A 21,684-nucleotide genomic window follows, 5' to 3' on the forward strand; every position below is an offset into this window, starting at 1 on the left:
GTTCTCCATTCAGAATCATAGATAGAAGAATAAATTGCAAGATCAAGGAAGACATTAGGAAATTCAATTTACTAAAGAGTTTTAAATTACGAAATTTCTTAAGCATATTGCATTGACCCAAACACAAGCAGATTTACCTCTTCAGTTAGAAGTTCGCAGTAAAATAAGTGTTTAAACACATAATCTAAAAAATACTTATAGCCACAAAATGTTCAAATGTAATTAACATCCACATATTAATCGGCTTTCGTATCTTCCTTAACGTCAATAACCTTCTCTTCTCCCATTGCTTTCAGAATAGTAACAATAATCATTTTTCCCTCATCCGTCATAGTCTTTAGTCTTTCTCCGAGATCTCCTTCTGGACAACGGATGTCTTCAACAAGTTCGCCGGTCTCTTCGTCGAAAAGAGACAGAAAACCAGATTCGTCCATGTATGAAAGGGGGTATTCTTTTCGGATGACGTAAGGAGCATCGACATTAGCGTGACCAGGTGATACAGCCTCGATCTTCTTTCCTGTGAAGATGTCAATACCGGTGAATGCGCACTTAGCCGAACCGTGCTTTCCGGGTTTCGAAGTGTTGATGTTTTCGATCTTGCATGCTCGACCTTTCATCAGCATGTATCCACCTTTCTTGATAGAAGATGCTTGAGTTGGGTAAAATTTGGATGCACCAGAATCAGCCTCGTTAACTTCGAACTCGTCAGACATGATGGGTTGTGTGGCTACTAGAAGTGTTTTGGTTATTAGTGTACTGATCAATAGTGTGATATAAGGACAGATATTGAGGATTTCGTTATGGTTGATTTTTCATTCTGATGAGCCACAAGTTGGGCAGGAACCGAGAGTGCCCTTTTTCCCACGGTTTGTCGAATATTGTCGTTCCCTGTCATTCCCTGTCATTCCCTACTCATATTGTCACATCTTGTCGTAAAATTGTCATGACATTGGGCACTCTCGGTTCCTGCCCCAAGTTAAGCATTAAATATGAAAATTAACTGAAATGATGGTATTTGTTGCACGAAATGTTATAGGGAAAGTAAAATTTTATGGTAGTCATCATGAAATGTAAAATGGGAGAAGTATTATATTTACCAGGTATACGTAACTAAAACAAATCTGGGAAATTCATCAATTATTATCCAAAACAATACATTAAATGCCACAGATCATAAATACTAAAAACAAAACATCTAAAATACCTTCCCTAAAAAGCAAGGATATATTCGTCGAAAATAAAACATTAACGAGGGTAAAAAGGCGGTCACTTGCATCATCACCTGAACAAATAATGAATTTTAACAACATATTCTACATTACGACCAAGCCTCAACAGTCCCATCCCAACCCTCGTCATCTGAATACTCATCTTGTTCGTCCCGAGTAGATCGCTCACTGTTTTCTTGTTGAGGATTTTCTGATTTCCAAGCGGTTTCCCTCCTCCGAGATAACCCAGGTGGTGGCGGTGGGAGTCCCGGAGGAAGATCCTGAGAGCTGCTGAAACCAGGTGGGACGCTTTTCGAGGAGTCATCTTCGAAACCAGGTGGTCCTGGAGCTGTTTTCATGAACGAATTTACTGGACCTGGGATCATAATGGAGTGTCATAAATAAGTGTTTGATTTGTCTATGTATAAAATTCATTTCAAACATTTGGAAATTCGGGCTGGAGAGAGGGTGAAAATGGGTCATGATCCCCCCCCCCCCCCCCCCATGGCAGCTACTAAACCTGTAGTAACGAAGGAGGGTGTGGAGTTATAGTCATCAGGCATCTTGTCATAGTATTCCTCCTCCTCCTCATCTAACATATCTGCGTCCATCTGATACACTATCTCCGACTCCAGCACCTCTAAATAGACCGGATATTGTTGATCTGAAGTTGCATCACAATGAGGTAAAAGTGAAGATCACTGACGGGTCTATAGCTCAATTACTTGAGAATTGATATAATAGAGGAAAACAAGATGCGTACGTGGCACGGAAGGCAAGATAAGATAAGATAAGATAAAATAAGATAAGATAAGAGTGGTTACCTAGTCCAAGATAGGTTTGTGAGATGACGTAGAAAGTGTAGATGTGACTGCCCGGTGTTTCAGGGGTGTAGAAAGAGAGGGGGACTGACAAGGTGTTGCCTCTAAAGGGTCCGCATCTCTTCATAGCTATCAGCTCTCCTGAATATTCAGATAGTCATTGAACTATTCGAGATAAGGCAGGATAAGATAAGAGTGGTTTATCTGATAAAGTCTTGTTTTAAGAAACCGGATAACTGGTTTAACTGAGCCAAATTTCAGTCGGTAATTTAAATTTTAATTAAAAAGGGCACAAACCTGACTCTATTTCTCCCATGAGTACCCACCAAGTCTCATCGACAGGTTTGTTAAACCTCGGAGCGTGGGCCTTCCTGCCGGACTTGCCGGATTTGTTCTGAGAGTATTTGCCGGATCTTGGCAGGTTCAGTTTAACCTCAATACTGTACTCCTTGTCTGCGTGGACAGGGACCCATTTCGCACCTGTAAGTTTTTTGCCAGTTATTTTTAGCGAACTGGTGGATAACACATGTTTTTTTTTCTTCGTGGACCTAGAGTTTGGAGAACTAAAATAAAATCGTAAAATTGTATATACCTTACGAGACATATTTATATATGGTACGAAATTTGGGGATTTTTGGAAAAAATCCCCATATTTTCGTACTACCAAAATTGTGGCCGCCATTTCAAAATCCCACACATTAATTTTTATGTAATTAGCTTAAATAGGGCTAATTTGAGGTGGATTTGTCAAATAAGTTGTTTTACGTGTTTTGTGAGACAAGGATACGCATTTCTCAGGTAAATAGAAAGTTACTTAGTATAAAAATTACTGAATAGAAAATACTGGTTTTTCAGTGTTACGTGAAAAACGTCTCGCATATAATTTTATATAGACTTCTATAACAACGACTAGTTTCACACTAGAAAAACATTAAGTACAAAATAGAATAAGGAAGACATGCAATTTTCACCCTTATGGAATAACTTGAACAGCTAAAAATTGTTGTTAAACAAATGGATCCTGTCGAGGATTCAAAACCACGCCGATCGCCGATACCCTCTGGAGGGTTAGAAGTCAAACTTAATCTCACATTCAAGAGTAGGGGAGACTTAATTGACAAGCTCAAACTCCTGTTGAGGGAGGCATACACCTGGGACTACACCGGTGAGCAGACTCAAGGTGAAAGAGACGACGATGAAGACGATTTAAACGAAGAGAATGATTTTTAATTAATTTAGTTTTTCACGATTTAAAAAAATTCCATCAAAAACTGATTTTGATTTCTCTGAAATAATTTAGCGTGAAAATGCGACAATTTAATTTGGGGTACGAAATTTGGGGATTTCTGAAAAAAATCCCCATATTTTCGTTCCCCCATAATTCCGATCCCCAGAATTATGATCATCCACATAAATATGTCTTGTAAGGTATGTAACGTATGTGAAATATGGTTTTTTAAATTGCTAAATACATTAGATAAGCAGTTTAAAAATGCAGCTTTACCTCCAGGGGCTTCTTTTGGTATGAAGTTCTTGTCTAGAATCTTAGAGCCGGTAATACTGTGGGTAACACGAAGTAATGGCATGTGAACCATCGCCTGATGAGTTGGACATATTGTTAAGTTTGTCACATATTTGTCCCATAAGTAGGAAAAATGAGAGTCAGAAATTAAAATTAAAAACACTTAAATAAAAGCAGCTTGATTATACCTTGTGAATCTGGTTCAATTCCCGCTCATTGAAGTCCGACTCCAGGTTTTTACGGAGGAGATCCTGTCTATTGGAGTAAGCTAACAGGATCTCAGGGAAGGAAACAGATCCTGATAACGACCTGAAGAGTTGCTGCTAAGACGGAGCTAGAAGATGTCACATTCGTTCAGAGGAAATTAGATATGTAAACCAAAAACAAAAATTCTCGGGTAAAATAACAGCGAAGCAGCTACTTGGGGCTACTTAAATACTTGTTCAACTTAATCATCTAAATTCCAAACCAACAGATCATATTTAACATTCTTTGAACGGAAGAATCACATCTGATAAATCTGACGAAGAATGAAACTAACTGTAGCTGATAAAAGAGATGCAGCTGATGGGGTTCCACGTGGGGTAATTGTAAAAGTGGGTCGTCTTTCATCCAGCACCCTTGAATTACCATTTTGACAATGTGCATTATGCTCAAAGATGTCTTCAACCAACCGCTATCTGCTGCTACGTCCAACATTGCCTGTTATTAAGGTGACATTATGCAAAAACAGAAAGCGGAAAAGATAAGTCCAAGAAAGCATGTAATGTTACACTGGCAAATAATTGGAGAATGATTGTTTTGAAAGCTACTTGAAAAAGACATTACCTGCAGAATCCTGATTGCTTGGTCATGAACACTCTTAAGATCGGTGATATAATCCGTCATGGGCATGGCAGTACGGGTGAAGTGAGCCTGCAACAGCAGATGTACTTTAGTGTGGGGACTGTCATACGAGAAACTGGGCACTCTGATGGGAAGAGAGGTGGCCATTTCCTCGTTAATCTTATCTTCATTGTGTCGGACAGGCATCTCATCGTACTCAGTCACATCACACAACAGTTGAAGGGTCTCATTCACACTGGTAGCTGGGTTCAGGGTGTCCGCAAACATTTTCACAGTTTTGTGACTGAGATAGTAGTAGGAGGCGATGTATCCTAAGATTTGAGGCAGGAGAGTTGATCCGTCCACATCCACCGCTACACAGTAGGCCTGTTCTAGTTCGTTGATCTTACCGGACACAATACTTGAGAGGAAGGTGTTGATATTCGCGTCCTCCAGGTCCTCTAGATGGTAATAAGCTGGGTTTTTCAGGAGCCGTCTAAAGAAATAGGTCCACGTTAGGTAATCCATTGCGTCTTGTTTTGATTTGACAGTTCCAGCTACGATCTCCGCATTGAAATGCTCCGTTAACACGCCCAGAAGGTTCGACTCGACCGGGAATGGTTCGTACAGGAACTTCTTGTAGAAGTGCTTCTTGATATCATGGACGTAGATGCAAGCAATACCCTGATCATCGAACTGGGGTCGACCAGCCCGTCCCATCATCTGTAAAACATCTGTAATGGGGAAGTCTACGTATCGGTTAGATTTACCATCGTAAAACTCTGTTCCCTTGATGATAACAAGATGAGCCGGCAGGTTGACACCCCAAGCTAAGGTTGCAGTGGCAACAAGAATCTGTATCTTCCTCTCAGTGAACAGATGCTCCACTATTCTCCTGTCTTTCTCATGTAGACCTGCGTGATGTAAACCTATTCCGAACTGGAGCGTGTGTTTAAGATTTGAGTCTGCCACACCCTCTATAAGAGCCTGGAGTTCAATGTCAGATATGTCGTGTATCCACTGTTTGGGATCCTGTGCAGCAGCATGAGAGATCAAGTCGTACGCTGTTAGTCGGGTCTGACGACGGGACGCCACGAAGATAAGAACGGGTTTTTCGGGACTGTGTTGCTTGATGTCGTTGTAGGCAGGTTTGTTCATAGTAGCCATGCGAGGACAGTAGTGTTGACCCGGGAACCCTGTTATGTGAACCTCCAGAGGTACAGGGCGAACTGAGGGTTTGAAGTTGAACATGCCCACATTACTGATATTCAGCCAACTTCCCACATCGCCAGCGTTAGCTAGCGCAGTGCTGAGCCCCACAACTCTGACTTGTTGTTCGGTGTGCGAGGAGATGAAGTTGGTTCTGCTAACGATTACCTCCAACACTGGTCCTCTGTCGTTACCCAGCAAGTGGATCTCGTCTATCACGATAAGGCGGACTTTCTGGACGTACTTTCGGTTCTGCCAGGATCTGGATATACCGTCCCACTTTTCAGGGGTGGTGACGATGACGTCAGCCGCCACAACCGCTTTCATATCGGGCACCACATCCCCAGTTAACTCAACCAGCTTCTTACCTAGATTCTTACCAATCTTCACACTCCAATCCTTCATCCTCTCTTTAACCAGCGCTTTGAGGGGGGCAATGTACACACACTTATCACCAGGGAAGTTGATGAAGACCCTGAACATGGCCAGCTCCGCTGCTACAGTTTTACCAGATCCGGTCGGGGCTCCCACCAGGATATTGTGATCTGTGTGGAACAAAGAGTGGAATATCTGAGTTTGAACTGGGTTGAAATGACTGAAACTGAAGTAGTCCTTGTACTCTGGGTAAGGGATGATGGAGGTGGGGATGGGTTGCAAGTCAAGGAGTTGCGTGTGAGGGAGGTGGTCTTGAGGGAGGATCACTCCTTTTACGGAGATACACTCCATTCCTTCAGCTCCGATCCAGTTGTCTGATATCATCCTCACGATGTAAGACATGTTGTCCTTGTCAATGAGCGGGATGGAGAAGTTGAGTTTCTGAGGCGAGTTCTCCACTACGTGTTTCTTCTGGAGGGAGAAGTATTCGCTGTGGTACATGTGGTCGTTGTTAGTGTCCTCGACCCAAACCCACCAGGGTTCAGACATCTTACCGTGCCACTTGTCATTCCAGTGGAACTGAGGCGTGATCGTCAACTCAATCTTTAGAACAGTCGCGGTGACTGGCTGCACGACAGCATCTAATGCAACAGCAGGGAAATGGTTGACACACGCTTTGATCTTGTCACCCATTGCCACGTGCTGCAACATGTGGCCGATCTCCCGAGCTGGCATCTCCTTGAGCTTGTGCATGTCAAGGCTGAGACGTTCTATCCTGTCAAGAACGTGGGACGGGAGAATGTTGAACTGTCGGAGAGGTGTGTCGCCTTCCCAAATCCGGTGGTTCAGCATCTTGCTCAGATTGAGAAGTTTGGAGGCTACGGAGGGGTATCCGTTGTGTACTGCTATATCAAACATTGCCCTGATAATCCTCTTTCCGTTCTGAAATAAAATGAAATTTTATCACTTGGTTAGTTATACTTATTAACTTGTTAAAGATTCAAAACATGGTAGACATTTAAAGAAATATAGTTCCATAAATAATCCATGTTACTATACTAGTCTAACTAGCCTATGTTACCTGAGCAACGTAAAGAGAGTCAGAGAGAAGAGAATAACTCTCGATGTGGAGCTGGGATATGTAAGCTTGGAGCAAGATGTTGACTTTACCGTAAACATTCTCCGTGCCCCCTTTAACCTCGAACCTTTGTGAGTGGTGAAGCTCACCCAACTCAACACTCTCCTCTTCTTGTACCTGTAAAGTGAGTACGTGTAAAGTACGTGTAAAGTACGTGTAAAGTACGTGAGATGCTGTGTTTTACAGGAGTTGTGTTTTACTGTGAGCGAATAGAGTTGTAGCAACGGGTAAGAGTTGAAATAGACTGATAAACAGACGTAAAAATAGACAATATAGATGGATTTCTGCAAAATAGATGAAATGGATACATAATCAACACAACAATGAAAATATCCAAACTCTTTTCGAACTGTATCTAATCTAATAAAAACAAGAACTTCGCCGAGGTTATACCACGTAAGTTCAATTTCCCTACAATGTATTAATCGAACCTTCAATTGAGCAAACTCGTCAGCCTGACTGATACATCCCAAAATCTCAGCTTCAAGTAGGTTTGGTTTGAAAGTAGAGTTGAAATGCTCAATGGTCGGGTGTTTGATGTAGAAGTGACTTGCTGTCCTTCCCAAATCCGTAGCTGCCAGCAGTTCGGTTTGGGGGTTGAATCTGATCATTCGGCACTTGTCCAGCACCAGTGCAGATTTCTTTATCAGGTCGGTCAAGTACTGAGGTTGGGGATTACGTCACAACATCATTCAAACTTCAAAACGATTAAATCATGGGATAAGCTCATTTTTTGCATGCATCACTCTGGCAGAACAATTAAATACGTTTGAACAGAGTTTAAAGTACCCAATACATCTTGGCTAATTTCCAAAAATGCTCGATATGAAAAGTATATCCCCATAAACAAAAGCAAGCTTACATGGTGCAGGTCAGGATCCCGCTCCCTCATTTTCTGATTAATACCATACAGGAGAGGATTTTTCTGCATTCTAACCCATAAGTAGGTATATTTCATCCACTGTATTGCTTCTTCCACGGAGCCCACAGTACCTGGACAGATATACTACAATGAGTTTATCCAAATCTTTGATGCTCAGAAGAGAAATCAACCAAATTAGAAAGTGCTTGATTGAAAAATATCGCACTGCGAACCGTCTACTAACCTAAGCAAATTTCAGCGTTGAGGTTATCCTCCAAGCTCTTGATAAACTGTGACTCAATAGGATGCTGCTGAGTGAGCAACATGAGATACTTGTGCAGTTTATCTTGCGGTGTAATAATGATCCCGTGACCGGAGGAATCAAACTGAGGTCGACCTGCTCGACCAAAGATCTGGAGCACATCTAGGATTCCAATGTCGACAAATTCTCCCTTGCCCGCATTGTAATATTCAGTTCCTGAGATACACAGGAATTTAAAAACGATAATCCTGATCTTATGTTATACATGTAGCTCACTTTTCATAATAAAGTAGAATCAATCACACGCATTGCTGAATTCAGCTGTAATAATAGTACTTTTATTCGATCCACGCTGAAAGCACATATAGGTTGATATACCTCAAAATAACTGACCCTTAATAACGACGGTATGAGCGGGAAGGTTAACACCCCAGGCTAGAGTAGCCGTACAACACATGACTCTCACCAGACCCTCACTGAACAGGGCCTCAACAACGTTCCGGTCCGAACGGGGCAGTCCGGCGTGATGCACTGTAAAACCATCCCGGTACAGGTAGTTCAGCTTCTTCTGGGAGGATCGCGCTAACTGCTTCAGACCGCTGGAGGGGTGAATTTTGGTAATTTTTGAGATTATATTACTGAAAATAATTTATAAGAAATCTAAACAGATAACGTCAGAGCTTTGTTAGTTAAGGAGCAATTCTAGCCTTTAAAAACTTACTATTGATATTTAGGATGTTCTGCAGGACTAAATAATTCCAGTTCTCCCTCCGTTTGAGCAAGTTCTCGCATTTTCTCAGCCGTCTTGAGTGTCCCATTTCTACTGTGAACAAATACTAATACCTGAACGATGTGAGCGTTAACAACTAAATACCAAAATTCCATGAGTACAAGAATATTCTCATAAGATAATACAAATTTGTCCAACAAAAGACCCAAATGATCTGCAATGACTTAAAAATGATCTAATTATAGAAGTAACTGACCTGGTTGCCTTGTTTCACACTCTCAAGAACCTTCTCATAACAAGCTTGATCGATATTTTCTCGAGTTTTAAACTTGTTAGTACCTCGTACTCCGATAAATGTCTGTTTCAAAGGTACCGGTCTGAACCGTGAGTCAAAGTAGAACAGTCCTTTGTGTAGATTGACCTGAAGGGAATAGTTAAACAGTTAGACTTGTGGTTCAGTTGAATGGACAAAGTTCAACTTTCACCCATTGAATGGATACCATCAGCTTTGCTTAACAAATCTAAGGAATGATCTGCAGCTTTGCCCAACAGCTAGAGAGCAGAAAAAAGAATGTGCAATGTAATGTGACACCCAATTTAAAATGCAGACATTTACAGCGGCGAGTAATGACTTGAATTTCCGGCACGTCGAGATGGAAATTCAGAAATTTTGTGTACTACACTTACACTCAGATATTCAGAGTATTCAGCCTATGTCACGCACACACAGTGCTGCAGAAATATTGCAAGGATTCAAAGGATATGTAGTACACATGCACTATAGTGTTTAACATATGTAACGCATATTTATCTGCAGAAATATTGCAAACCTTTAAAAAGTTAGCCACGTCAATGTAGTTGGGTAGAGTTGCAGATAGACCAACAATCCTGATCATTTGTTGGGTTGTCTCGACCTGTCTCAACGTCCGGGCTATCAGGGTCTCTATCACTGAACCTCTGTCCTCGTGAAGCAAGTGCACCTCATCTGGGGAGAAACAGATCAGCTTATTATACGAATGTTTAACAATACAATTCCAACAAGTTAAACAACAGTGAAAATAATTTCCAAACAGCGAGCTTAATCGCCTGGAAACAAATCTCACCGATGATGAGAAGTCGGACGAGCTGGGACAGTGCGGTGTCTCCCGTGCTCTTCCTGGTGACAACATCCCACTTCTCCGGTGTAACTATCAGCATCTGGGTCTGGGCTATCTCTTGTTTAGTCAGCTGCATGTCACCCGTCAACTCACGCACTTGGATCCCAAGTCCTTGGAGTTTTTTACCGAAGGTCTTGGTCATCTCAGCTGCAAGGGCTTTCATGGGCGTTATGTACACTACCTGCGAAAATAAGGCTTATTCCGGGCCCAACATTGCGCTCAACTAATGTATGGCTCAACTAATGTAAGGCTTTATGTTAAGGCAATTTGCGGAGTTCGTAGTTTGAGATTGGGTGATTAGATCATAGATGGTCACACGAAATAACTATTAACTTCGATTGTACCATATTTATTATAAGATAAGGGAACACCAGTTTAAGTAATAAGCATAGCAAGATAAATGAGTGGTGTCACCTTAAACTTGTTGCGCTGTACCACTCCATTCTCCATGAAGTTCTTAATAAGCTTCAGGACTGTAAGTAAAGCAACATTGGTTTTACCGGCACCAGTTGGTGCGCTTATCAGCAAATTCTCGTTGGTATTGTACGCGGTATCGAACACCACACTCTGAATTCTGTTCAACTGAAATAGTCAGCCTGTCATAGTGGGTGTAATATGATGAGATAAAATTCAAAGTGTCGAATAAAATGTTTCTTGGTTACACAAATCTTACACGCCCGATTCGAATGTTCTAACAGAATTCAATCTTATACGCTCGTGGAAAAAATATTCGGGCAACAATAGTAGTGACATGACGCGCTCCGTTTACAAGAATCCAATTTGGCGGTTGCGCGCGCCGTATGAAAAGCCACCGTACCTTCTTAATACCTTTAAAAGCAATTCTTCCTACATCATCCAACTCCGATATGTCCACAAGCTTATCTGTCCACTCAGGTGGCACATGTTTGGTGGCAGGAAATGTATACTCCTCGTAGCCAGGCTTTGAGTCGTTCACAACATCAACAGGAAGGGTAATCTTAGCGCCAAGGATGTACGCAGCTGTTTGTTTTACGGTAACGCGGGTGTCGAATACATAGGGTAGTTCAGGATGTTCGGACAGTCGAGGCTGTAAGGCGGGCATCATGTTTGCCGTCATCAGTGCATATTCTCTGAAATGTACAGTTCTAGAATATTCTCATTTATAACTGAATTCAGTTAGCGCGTTTGCATAGTTACATAAAAAAGCGTACGTGCTAAGCTGTTAATAACAAGCATCAATCTTGGGATTTGTTCTTCTTTTAGTTATTACCGCTGTTCGCGAAGCAGTTCCGGATCAAATGCTCGCTGTTGGGCGATTGCTTCTTTCTTCATTTTCTTCTCCTCCTTACGAACCTGCTTCATCCAAATCTTCTCACGTTCCGTCAAAATGTTTACCTGGACAAGGTTCATTAAGTTCATTAAATTTGACAAAACTACATGATAATTTCACCCCTAACAATAAATCAATGTTTTGCTAGCAAACGAACAACTGACAGAACATAGGTAACGTTACAAATGAGTCCAGTGGTTGCTGACTGCTCATACAGATATGCGAACCATAAATCACATACGCAAGGAAATTATCAGAACTTAAATGTCGGAGTTCCTTTGTCGATGGGAGCGAATATATGGGAGCGAATATATGGAAACTCGTATGTGGCTTCATAAGATATCTATATCTATAGATAATGTGAATATTATTTAACATTGATTTGATTGCATAATGCATATATTAGTATATTACATTATTACAGTTACACAGGAATTTTCTACACAGCATTTAATTGAATTAGGCGTCAAGGTTTCCAGGCGACAATCACGTAATTTCTGGGTGTAAAAAATGTCATGATGTTTTGAGTAATGTTTATCAGTAACTTTATACCCGGAGATAAGTTAACATGACAGAAGTGCGAGTGTAGGTAATTAAGTAATTAGTGTTACTCATTAATTTTACATTATCCCAGTTTAGGGGGAAGTCTATAATGTTGATGTAAGTTCTACGGAATACATCTGATATCACTTTTGATTTGATTGACTGACGGGAGACTACTTGAACTAGTATAGAGTATTAACTATAGTTAAACGATATAGTTACATTCCAGTCATCACTACATTGGGTGATTCTGTACAGATATGAGATTATCATTATTAGAATTCGCTTTCGCTCTCCCCTATCTCAATTACCAGGAGCATATTGACCGACAAACTTATATTATTACCATATATGCATATGTATAAAGCAGCTATTAAGAATGTTCCTGACATAATTCCACACAATTCCGTAGAATCTGAGCAGTGAGCAGAGAATTAATAAATACTAGGCCGATTAGATTTGTACCAGAGTTGCTGTCAAATCAAGTAGTTTAAATTGATAAACAGTGAATATAATGTTTAAGTATATATATAGTTATATTTTAACTGGGAACGAGAATGAACAGGGCAGTTTAGGAGGCAGTCTTGGCACAATTCAATAAGCTCGACAGAGGTCTGTAGAATTCTACCAAGACGTATAACGTTGAAATTCCACTCTAACCTAAGCCTTAGAGTGGAATTGCCAACCAATTCTGATCTACATACCCACGTAGTTGTGCCGGGCTTCCTGGATAGTGCCGAGATCTTAATGTTAAAGAGAGCCGGAGGGGAGGGGAGGGAGTGCCGAGATCTTAATGTTAAAGAGAGCCGGAGGGGAGGGGAGGGAGTGCCGAGATCTTTATGTTAAAGAGAGCCGGAGGAGGGGAGGGAGTGCCGAGATCTTAATGTTAAAGAGAGCCGGAGGGGAGGGGAGGGGAGGGAGTTGGTGTGGAGAAGAGTTCAGGTGGTCACGTGACATTACTGCCATTTCCGATAATCAGTGTTTCTGTGTTTAACAATTCTGATTATCACGTGTAATGTTTGCTTGTATTTGTGATTGTCGTGGTCACATGTCAGGGGATAATTGGCACAGATGTTTTAAAGTACTAAAGCGCTAATTATGGTAATTAAGCTGACTATTTAGCTGATCGAGGCCTGGTTACTCAGCAGTTCTCCTAAAATTACCTGTTTTGATAAAGCTGGTCCACGATCTGTTTTGAAATGAGGTATTTTGGGTGCGTTCTCTGCTTCACCAGAGTAAATATCAAAGTTGGGCTCGTCAGTCAATAAATCAAATCCTGATGGTTCCTTGATAACTCTTCTGTGAGCTAGAATCTCTGCTATTAGGTCAAATGCTTCAAATCCCAACAGTCCAAACATCTGAAAATTAAAAAAATGTTATTATTGATGTAGTAAAGTAGGATTAGGGTCAATTTATTAGGGTCAAGGGTTAAGTTAGTTTTTAGTACAGTTTATATTATAGTAAAACGTAAACAAATGTGTTTCACCTCCCCACCAGTATCCACATCTATAAGATAGTTACATAACAACACAATTTTCATATTTCTCAGTTAGATGTGGATAGTTCACGAAAGAAAAAACATTATTTTCAAACCCACCATGTCCTGAAGCTGTTCATTAGAGTTCTGTGAACTGATGTGGTTATAAAGAGCAGATATTAACTCCTCTTGAGATAAGGCAGGAGGGTCCGGCTTCTTGTATAACTCACTACACGTTATCTGTGAACAGGGGGTGATACAGATAAATGTCTAGATTGAATGTCTACCTTACTCGGGAATATTATGACTGGGATAAAGTGGTGGGTTTTGGAAAATTCCGCCATATTTTTCCCGGTCATTAATTTTCCCAGTCATAAATTAACCCGCTAAAATGTTCCCGAGTAAGGTAAACTAATAGTAATACACTTTGATGCTTGGTGGGTTTTGGAAAATTCCGCCATATTTTTCCCGGTCATTAATTTCCCCAGTCATAAATAAACCCGCGACAATATTCCCGAGTAAGGTAGATAAAATGCCAAGATCAAATGGACAGCAGCTTTTTGATATATTTGATGACTGAACAAAATAACCATAAACAAAACAAGTCAAACATCATTGAGAAACAACTATAAAACAAACAAAAACCAGTAATGGAACTCACAGTGAGCCAACCAGGAGAATCAGGAGTAAGTTGTCTCCTGACAACTGCGCCGTTTCTAGAACCACTCTGTTTAGACGTTATCTGTTTGGTAACGTTAGCAGTAGCCTCCAGCACTCCCGCTCCTCCTCCCACTTCTTCCTCATCCTCACTCTCACCATCTGATGTAGGATGGGAAAACTTCACCACTTCCGGAGAGTTGAACTTGATTCTGAGGACGAGAGGGGATGTTTAAGTTAAACAGCTGACAGGTTTTTCTTAAGGAAGCAAAATTATTATTTGTTCCCAGATTCTTGAACTGTCCTGCAAGTAAATCTCGTTTCATTTACAAGTGTTCGTCAGAATCTTGTTAAGCAATAAAATTATCTTACTTTGCTCCGAAGAGAGTGGGAGGAATATTGTCTCCATTCTGATGATCGACAGTAAAATACTCTGGCAGGGCTTCACTTAATGTCGTGTAACTTGAGTGTACCTAGAACGGTGTTAACTCGTTTAAATACCTTAATACCTGTTTCATTTGATTTGCTGAATTATAACGAACCGGGTTCCATATATTTTTATAATTTGGATAGGTTCCAAATCGTGATGACCACAAGAGTACTATTACTTAAGCTACCCAAATTTAAGCTTACTTTTTTAAGGATATCCTCGTCCACGTGACCAAACTTGTCTTTTATTTTGAAGACTTCTCGCCAGGTGAACTCCTCAAATCCTAAAAACAGTGTGAACATTTCTTCTAATGTTGTTTTCAGGTGATCAGTACTGCAACTCTCACCAACCTGAAAGGGAATGTTTTATTGGAATGTTGTATTAATATATAGATTGGAATGTTGTTCAAAGATAAATACAAGATTAAAGACAATAAGGGATATGGCATGTTTTAAGGTTATGCCGTCCAAAATGGGATTCTAAGTTTTTACTAAAGGAATAGGACGAACCAAAAGAGACATGTTGTGAAGTAGTTCCTTGCCACATGTCTGTAATTCTCGTTCTCCTGATGACTTGACGTGGTCTGACAGACGGGCCCAATTGAATCTGCTTTCTTTCTTCTTACTCTGTAATATATTAAAATTTAACAATCAGTGAACAAAAACATTGGGAAGCAATTCCCACTTTCAATCGACTGATTTAGTTGATAAGCCAGCAATAAATTCAGAAGAGCTTTAAAATAAAAAACGTGCAGCAATTGTAGAAATATAAGCTGTGGACTAAACCTGCGGGGACTCACGAAATTATTATCACGTCTTTCTAGCTCCAGGAACTTGGCTTGTCTCACGTTGTAGTCTAAATCTGTCTCCAATTCTGCAGCAATACCCCCTAGTGCTCGGAGAGAGCCTGTGAATCTGCCGACATCCCAGCATCGCAGATATGTTTCACCCAAACTCATGTTACCATCTCTCAGTGTACTCTACCTTTTAGTGGTTTAAAATTTAGAGTTTCACGATTTCAAGATGCTACATCCAAGAGAAAGAAATTGATAGTTTTCGTAACCGAAAGATGTTTTAAAATAATGATGAATTCAACCACGAGAATAAAACTCTTTATTACAATGTGATAATAAAAATAAAGTATTGAAGTACAGATATATTTTGACGTAATATAATATCAGAAGTATCTCATATCATACGAACAAATAAGAATGAAATTGTAACGTGATTTAGTATTACATATATTATTATCATTTAAATGAAATCATATTACAAAGAATATTGTTTACTATAATTGAATTTGATTGTAAACACTAAACAAGTTGTTGTAGTAGAACCAGGCAGACTAAATTTCTTGTCCGTCTGTTGAAAGTAATCTTCTCGTGTTATTAAATGATAACTCTGTTATTTAATTTATATTAGTATTGTACATATATTTTAACTTTAAAGATTTCAGTTGCAATATGCTCGCAAAAAAGTTAAAATTTGATCAATTTTCAAAATCGACAGGCTTTAATCTGATGAAAACAGAGTGGATTGTTAAAATTCCAAACGATTGACAAATACTCCACTGACCACAGGAACTGAAATAACCGCTTTTATTGTCCAGTCAGCGCTTGATATTTCTAAATGGGACTAAGGTTTATACAAGGTTGTGATAAGGTGGATTCAACTGAAAAAAGAAATGGCTCAATTATTGGACAAGGCGATGCGTTCTGCCTCTACCCTGCAATCCCTTGCTAATGTTCTGGCTAGAGCAATACCTTTCTTCAAACGCTCTGCTGCCATTCTGTTCCCTGCATATGTGGGTTTAATGTCCTTGGTCAGCTCCTCAATGACTGCCAGGAGCTCAGCGTATCGCTGTTCTGACACACCACCCCGTGATTTTACTGAGTTCGATTTGGCAGCTTGCTGTTGGGCTGCTTGTGCTGCCGCAACGCCTTGCTGTAATATCTGCTGGTTTGCGAGAAGGATGTTGGAAGTGAGGTTAGCTGTGTTAGCTCCGGCACTTGCGAGCAAAGATTTTAGTTTCTCCAGGTCAGCGACATTTGCTTTGGCTATGTTTTGGATAACTGGAGTAGATGTGCTACTCTCGGCCATGTCTGTACTGAAGGATGAGAAGTGAGCATTTAAGGAGCATGAAATTTGATAAAGACGAATACAGATTTGTCATATAATTACTCATGAATATACAGAAAGCCTACTAGAGGAACGAAAATACAAAGCTTGAGAGAAAATGAGAACAACTGAAAAAAATTACAGATATGTATTACACAAGCAATTGAAAACATAATTTTCAAAGACATTTCCAATATGTTTGTCAATTAATAATCCGATTTAAAGTGAAAAATACAAAGTTTAAAAAATAAAAACATCTAAAAGTTGCATTTATAATGTTAATTTAGTTGTATTGAGAGCCCGATGAACAATAAGAAATATAAAATAAACATCATCCTTTAAACATATTTTGGTACAATTGTTTTTCCTTGGAATCCTGTTCCCTGCTCTGAACTTGAAGGTTTTGATTCGCTTGACGGTACAAGTTACTACTGGGATTGATTTGCAACAGCTTCTTAATTGCAATTTTGCTATCGTCAATCAGGCCTAGGTTTGTAGCACATGTATGAAATCTATACAGAGATTTCTCATCACTGTCATTAAAGTCTAAAGCCTTCCGACTATAATCAAGCCCTTTACTCCAATTTTCCTCAATAATAAAGATCATGGCGAGGTTCTTGTTGCAATCAGCCTCTAAAGATTCAACTTCAGTCTTGAAATTAGCTGATGATGAATATTTCAACCCATCATTCACAGAATCATTAAAGAAGGACATGGAACGACCCACAGTGTCTCGTGAAGAAATCGCTCGGGTCTGTAAAAGGGCACAATGATATCTCTTTTTGGCTTTATTATATTCTTTAGATTTAAAAAACTGATTTCCGGCTTGTTTATAATTTAGGGCTCGCTCATGAAGAACTTCAACACTCTCATATTTCGATTTCGAGTCCATACCTAAAAACAGAGAAAATTTACATTGCAGAATAGACATTGCAAAATAGACTAATTAGTAACAACAACTTGAACTTGTTAACCCCCTTCCCCCCTAAGCACTAAATAAAATGCAGATAAGATGCAGATGAGCAGTAAGCTGGAACCACCCTAACCCTTAACTGCTCTTGTCGATTGCATGGACACGAACATACAATTAAATCGTAATAATTTTTTTCAACTGTCAACAAGGAAGCTTGCGAATTTTATTACATTAATTGATTGTACTGATTAAAATAAATGATAAAATTTGAAAATTGTTTTATTTAAAAATTAGTTAATTACTTAATTTCTTCACCAAGGAATGCAACAGATAGTAAGACAAACTAGTTTGGTAGGTCCTCAAATAGCGGCTACAGGTAAAAACGAGCCTTAGTTTCACTATATTTGCTCATTACTCAGGGGATTATCATCGATTTTAATGAAGTATTAATATAAGGGTGACTAAAGGAGACAAATGTCAAGTAGAACAATACGATTGATCGTGAACACGTGTTGCTTATTTACACCAAAAACAAATTTAGGATTGAAATAATTTGGCACCTCCTCAACAGTTTGGCCTAAAGCTCTTATTCGTTGTTCAACTGATATCTCAAAGCCGTGTCTCAAGATGACCCACTATCGTGACTCAATTGTCGGTCCTCTACTTTGATTGGTTTACTAACAATGGCATTTAAGATTCGTTCCTGTTACACGTCGTTTGTATCAGACGAAATGTCTCTTTCCTTAAAATTTGCTTCAAAATGTAATAGATGTGCGATCAGGCACTTTGGGGGGATAAGAGGCAAAGGCTGACGGATACTAGTAAGATGAGAATGTAAGCCACAAACCTGTGAACGACGAGTGAAAGACACTATAACATGATTGAATGTGTGACATCCGAAATTTCGTCAAGGAAAGAGATAAGATTTACAATGATATTTACAATAATGCCTCTCTGGGCATCTCCTACAAAGAGTTCTTCATAACTGATCTATTACGTTTTAGAGTCTAACAAATAGAGAATACAAAAGAGGCTGACTGAAAGCTTCTAAGCTTGTAAACTTCTAACCTATACAGCTGCGATTCGAAACTAAGCGGGATGATAAGGGTGGCAACTTGAACGTGAAAACTCCCAATTGAGACTGATTGAAAGACGTCTACTAGCTGCATAACACATTTCAACCGTTTGTCCTTTAGAGTGTCCATCTAATCAAGATGTAAAAAATTCAAAGATTAGTGATTGACGACTTCAAAATTTTGAATTAACCAGATAGTCAGAAATTAATAAATGAAATTGAGTTTTTTCAATAAAGTAAGTGAGCTGGTTAGTGGGTTATAAACCTACGATTTGCATAATATTCGTGATTTCTGCCATGACACACACACACACACACAATTTGCTGTGATTGATTAAAATAAAAATTTACTGTTTTCTTGAATTTTTTGGCTTCTTAATAAATAAAATGAAGTTTCATAAGTTCGACTAACGATACCTTCAGCTTTTAATTTCAACATATTTTGTATTTGTTTGACGGATGTTACTCGTCCGAATTTCTTCGAAGTAGAGCGCGCCACTTTATTTTTGCAACATTAGCAATTAGCTCTATATTTGTTTTAATACAATTACATTGCATGTACATGTCACATAATTGGGTAGTTGAATGAAACGTGTGCTACAAATGTTTGATTGACGGTGTCAACCCATCGAGATCGTTGCTCTGCGAAGCAGAGTAACGATCGACGATGCGAAGCAAGAATGCTAGTTTGCGCGGCGCGTCGAAGTCCTCCAATACATATCTCTTCGCAGAATACTGCGTACTGCTCAGTACTTTATGCTCGAGTGGTACCGATGTTCACAGAGGCGCGCGCGCGCTCGATCCAATCACGTGGCTTTTGGAATCTTTTCATTATTGGAATTGCAGTTAAGTGTTCACGGCCTGTACTGCGCGAATTAATTTACGATTTCAATTCATGGCAGCTCGGCGCGGCACAGTATCGCATCGCGCTACAATGCGCGAACGACAGAAATTTCCCTAAAAATTATTCTGCTTCTGAAATTTTGGCTCTAGTAATTAATAAATGTAACATGTAATTGTAAATTAACAATTGAATAGATCCTGCGCGCGGCGCTTACAGCTGCACCTTGTAGCGCGATGCACTACTGGGTCGCGCGTGCATCAAATAATGCTTCTATCAACCACTTCGGTAGATCGGCGAGATGCACCAATGTGCCTCACCGAGCTGCGAAGGATTGACATCGTGAATCAAGGAGTGCTGGTCAGTAGTGGGTTAAGTTATAAGCAATACACTTTTATCCAGCTTGCTAGTTCATTGCTTGCTACTCCAATCACTTATGCGAGAAGCTCGAAAACAGCGCCGCGCATTGGGATTGATTTTTAGCGCGATTTGTAGCGCGATGCGTTACTGGGCCGCGCCGCGCACTCAATTATGCTTCTCGCAACCACGCTAGATCAGCGAAATGCGCTACTGGGCCTTGCCGAGCTGCGATGAATTGACATCGTAAATTAAGGATTGATGTGCCAGGTAAAATAAATCAACAATGTACAAAATAGTTTTAAAAATTTGAGGCACATTTGTAATAATTTTTGCAATTTTTTTCAAAAATTTTTAACGATCATAGACTGTGTATTTTTAAACAAATTTGTTTAATATAATTTGTAATTCCACATGTAATTGATACATGTTTCGTATCCAAATATCAGAGATATAATGGATACACCATGAAGGAACACCTCCGCGCGGCGTAAGTAAATTTACAAGTTCGCGCGAAAAATTGTCTTATTTTCCTGGCGCTTTGTTCTCGCGCCGGGAGTGAATCACTAATTAGCTAACTACTTCACTAACATAATCTACAATGCGAAGTAAGAGTTACCACGTTACTCTTTTATTTCTCCGTTAAGCCTACAATTCTAATAACTAACAATGGAGTATGAGGTCAATTAAATGTCCATAGATATGGATTATAGAAATTATATAAACACATAATTGAACAGCATGAGACAAGTGGAAAACTAACAAACGAATAGATTTCAAGCTCGTAAAGGATCGTTGCTGGATATTGGAGATTTCAAAACTGTAGTCCGACAGTCAAAGTTCTCTTGTCTAACTTTAGTGCGTATCGAACTTGACTCCAGATAGAGCACTTTAGTTCGACAGAGTCGAACCTCAGGGTTTGTCGAACTACATGGTATAAGTGACGAACTAGAGTGCGTGTCGAACTTGGGTACGTGTACCGATAGTGTGGTTGGTTTTATCCGATTTTTAAAGATTTTTATGGAGGTTGTACCATTGTAAAACTTACATTGTGACAGTATAGATGGCGAAATATTTTTGAAAATGGTCCTAACACAGCTTTGATACTAACAATAACATTGGGTGAATAGATTGGGTGAACAAACTATGAAGCAGGCAATTATATGTGCTCATCCATCATTCTGCATATGTAAGCTCAGTAGTTTAATTGCTGATTCATACTCAATGGTGAATCGATAGAATTCATGTGTCGGAGATCTCGTGAGAACACCTTTTAATAATTATAGCCCTCAGGATCGCATTATCCTGATCCGGCCGTAATGTGTATTGAGGTATGCACTAATTGTAGTGGTGAACGGTTGCAGCTCAGGCTATGTTTCAGTATAACTATATATCAGAGATCGCAGTATATTTACATTCTACTCGGATTGCAGATTGAAATATTTTCCTGTTGGAACCATGACACATGCAGGGGAATACCAAAATATTAATTGTAGTTGTACAACTAATATGATCAATAATTAATAACGGCAACGCTAATTTGTCCTTATTGGACTTTATTTTTACGGACATAAGTTAATAGTTGCTGCAAATGCCAAATGCTACAACTACAAGTTAATCCCTAGCGTTCATTTTAATGTCCGTTCATTTTAATTTTAATATCCGTTCGAATATTGGCGGACGTTTTAAATTGTAATTAAATAGACCATTGAGCGGTCGCGTTTATTTTAATGTCCGCTCAAAATTATTCCCGTTCACATTATTTCCGGTTGCAGTACGGGTAAAATAACGTCCGAATAAAGCTATCCGATAAGTTCAGGCAGAGCTTTCGGACTGCGTAAAACTAAACAACTTGA

The 21,684-nt window shown here is 39.6% G+C and overlaps 4 protein-coding genes across 6 annotated transcripts in view; all 4 read right to left on the reverse strand.

Annotated features, from left to right (window-relative positions):
• Positions 1 to 21,684, reverse strand: part of LOC134813508 (coatomer subunit zeta-1-like) — an 81,442-nt gene that overhangs the window by 7,622 nt on the left and 52,136 nt on the right. The window lies entirely within an intron of this gene.
• Positions 43 to 774, reverse strand: LOC134813096 (uncharacterized). The gene has a single exon (XM_063820775.1). The coding sequence runs from the start codon at positions 711 to 713 to the stop codon at positions 237 to 239; it is 477 nt and encodes a 158-aa protein (XP_063676845.1). The 5' UTR covers positions 714 to 774; the 3' UTR covers positions 43 to 236.
• Positions 1,059 to 16,622, reverse strand: LOC134813095 (activating signal cointegrator 1 complex subunit 3-like). 2 transcript variants are annotated; one of them, XM_063820773.1, is made up of 27 exons: positions 15,311 to 16,622; positions 15,035 to 15,151; positions 14,729 to 14,875; positions 14,468 to 14,568; positions 14,100 to 14,307; positions 13,559 to 13,678; positions 13,125 to 13,319; positions 11,359 to 11,483; positions 10,927 to 11,218; positions 10,524 to 10,691; positions 10,056 to 10,290; positions 9,783 to 9,937; positions 9,209 to 9,373; positions 8,944 to 9,065; positions 8,616 to 8,821; positions 8,205 to 8,438; positions 7,961 to 8,091; positions 7,530 to 7,760; positions 7,042 to 7,215; positions 4,380 to 6,902; positions 4,093 to 4,253; positions 3,740 to 3,860; positions 3,534 to 3,627; positions 2,327 to 2,509; positions 2,033 to 2,170; positions 1,729 to 1,872; positions 1,059 to 1,584 (listed from the first exon to the last, which is right to left on the reverse strand). In XM_063820773.1, exons 2-27 carry the CDS (start codon positions 15,044 to 15,046, stop codon positions 1,319 to 1,321), a joined length of 6,651 nt encoding a protein of 2,216 aa, XP_063676843.1. In that variant the 5' UTR covers positions 15,047 to 15,151; positions 15,311 to 16,622; the 3' UTR covers positions 1,059 to 1,318. The 2 variants fall into 2 exon arrangements, with proteins under 2 accessions (XP_063676843.1, XP_063676842.1); XM_063820772.1 differs by having other exon boundaries at positions 15,325 to 15,572.
• On the reverse strand, positions 16,214 to 16,624 carry LOC134813268 (uncharacterized). The gene has a single exon (XM_063820958.1). It carries the CDS (start codon positions 16,622 to 16,624, stop codon positions 16,214 to 16,216), a length of 411 nt encoding a protein of 136 aa, XP_063677028.1.

Source organism: Bolinopsis microptera, chromosome 3, assembly GCF_026151205.1.
Source record: "Bolinopsis microptera isolate Bmic1 chromosome 3, MBARI_Bmic_1.0, whole genome shotgun sequence".
Classification (NCBI taxonomy): Eukaryota; Metazoa; Ctenophora; class Tentaculata; order Lobata; family Bolinopsidae; genus Bolinopsis; species Bolinopsis microptera.

Excerpts from the sequence above, each read along its gene's own strand:
- LOC134813268 (XM_063820958.1), bottom strand. The coding sequence starts at position 16,624 with ATGGCCGAGAGTAGCACATCTACTCCAGTTATCCAAAACATAGCCAAA.
- LOC134813095 (XM_063820772.1), bottom strand. The coding sequence starts at position 15,483 with ATGAGTTTGGGTGAAACATATCTGCGATGCTGGGATGTCGGCAGATTC. Across the intron at positions 14,308-14,467 it reads CCCACTCTCTTCGGAGCAAA|AATCAAGTTCAACTCTCCGG; the intron begins GTAAGATAATTT and ends TCTCGTCCTCAG. Across the intron at positions 10,692-10,926 it reads CTTTTAAAGGTATTAAGAAG|TTGAACAGAATTCAGAGTGT; the intron begins GTACGGTGGCTT and ends TGACTATTTCAG.
- LOC134813096 (XM_063820775.1), bottom strand. The coding sequence starts at position 713 with ATGTCTGACGAGTTCGAAGTTAACGAGGCTGATTCTGGTGCATCCAAA.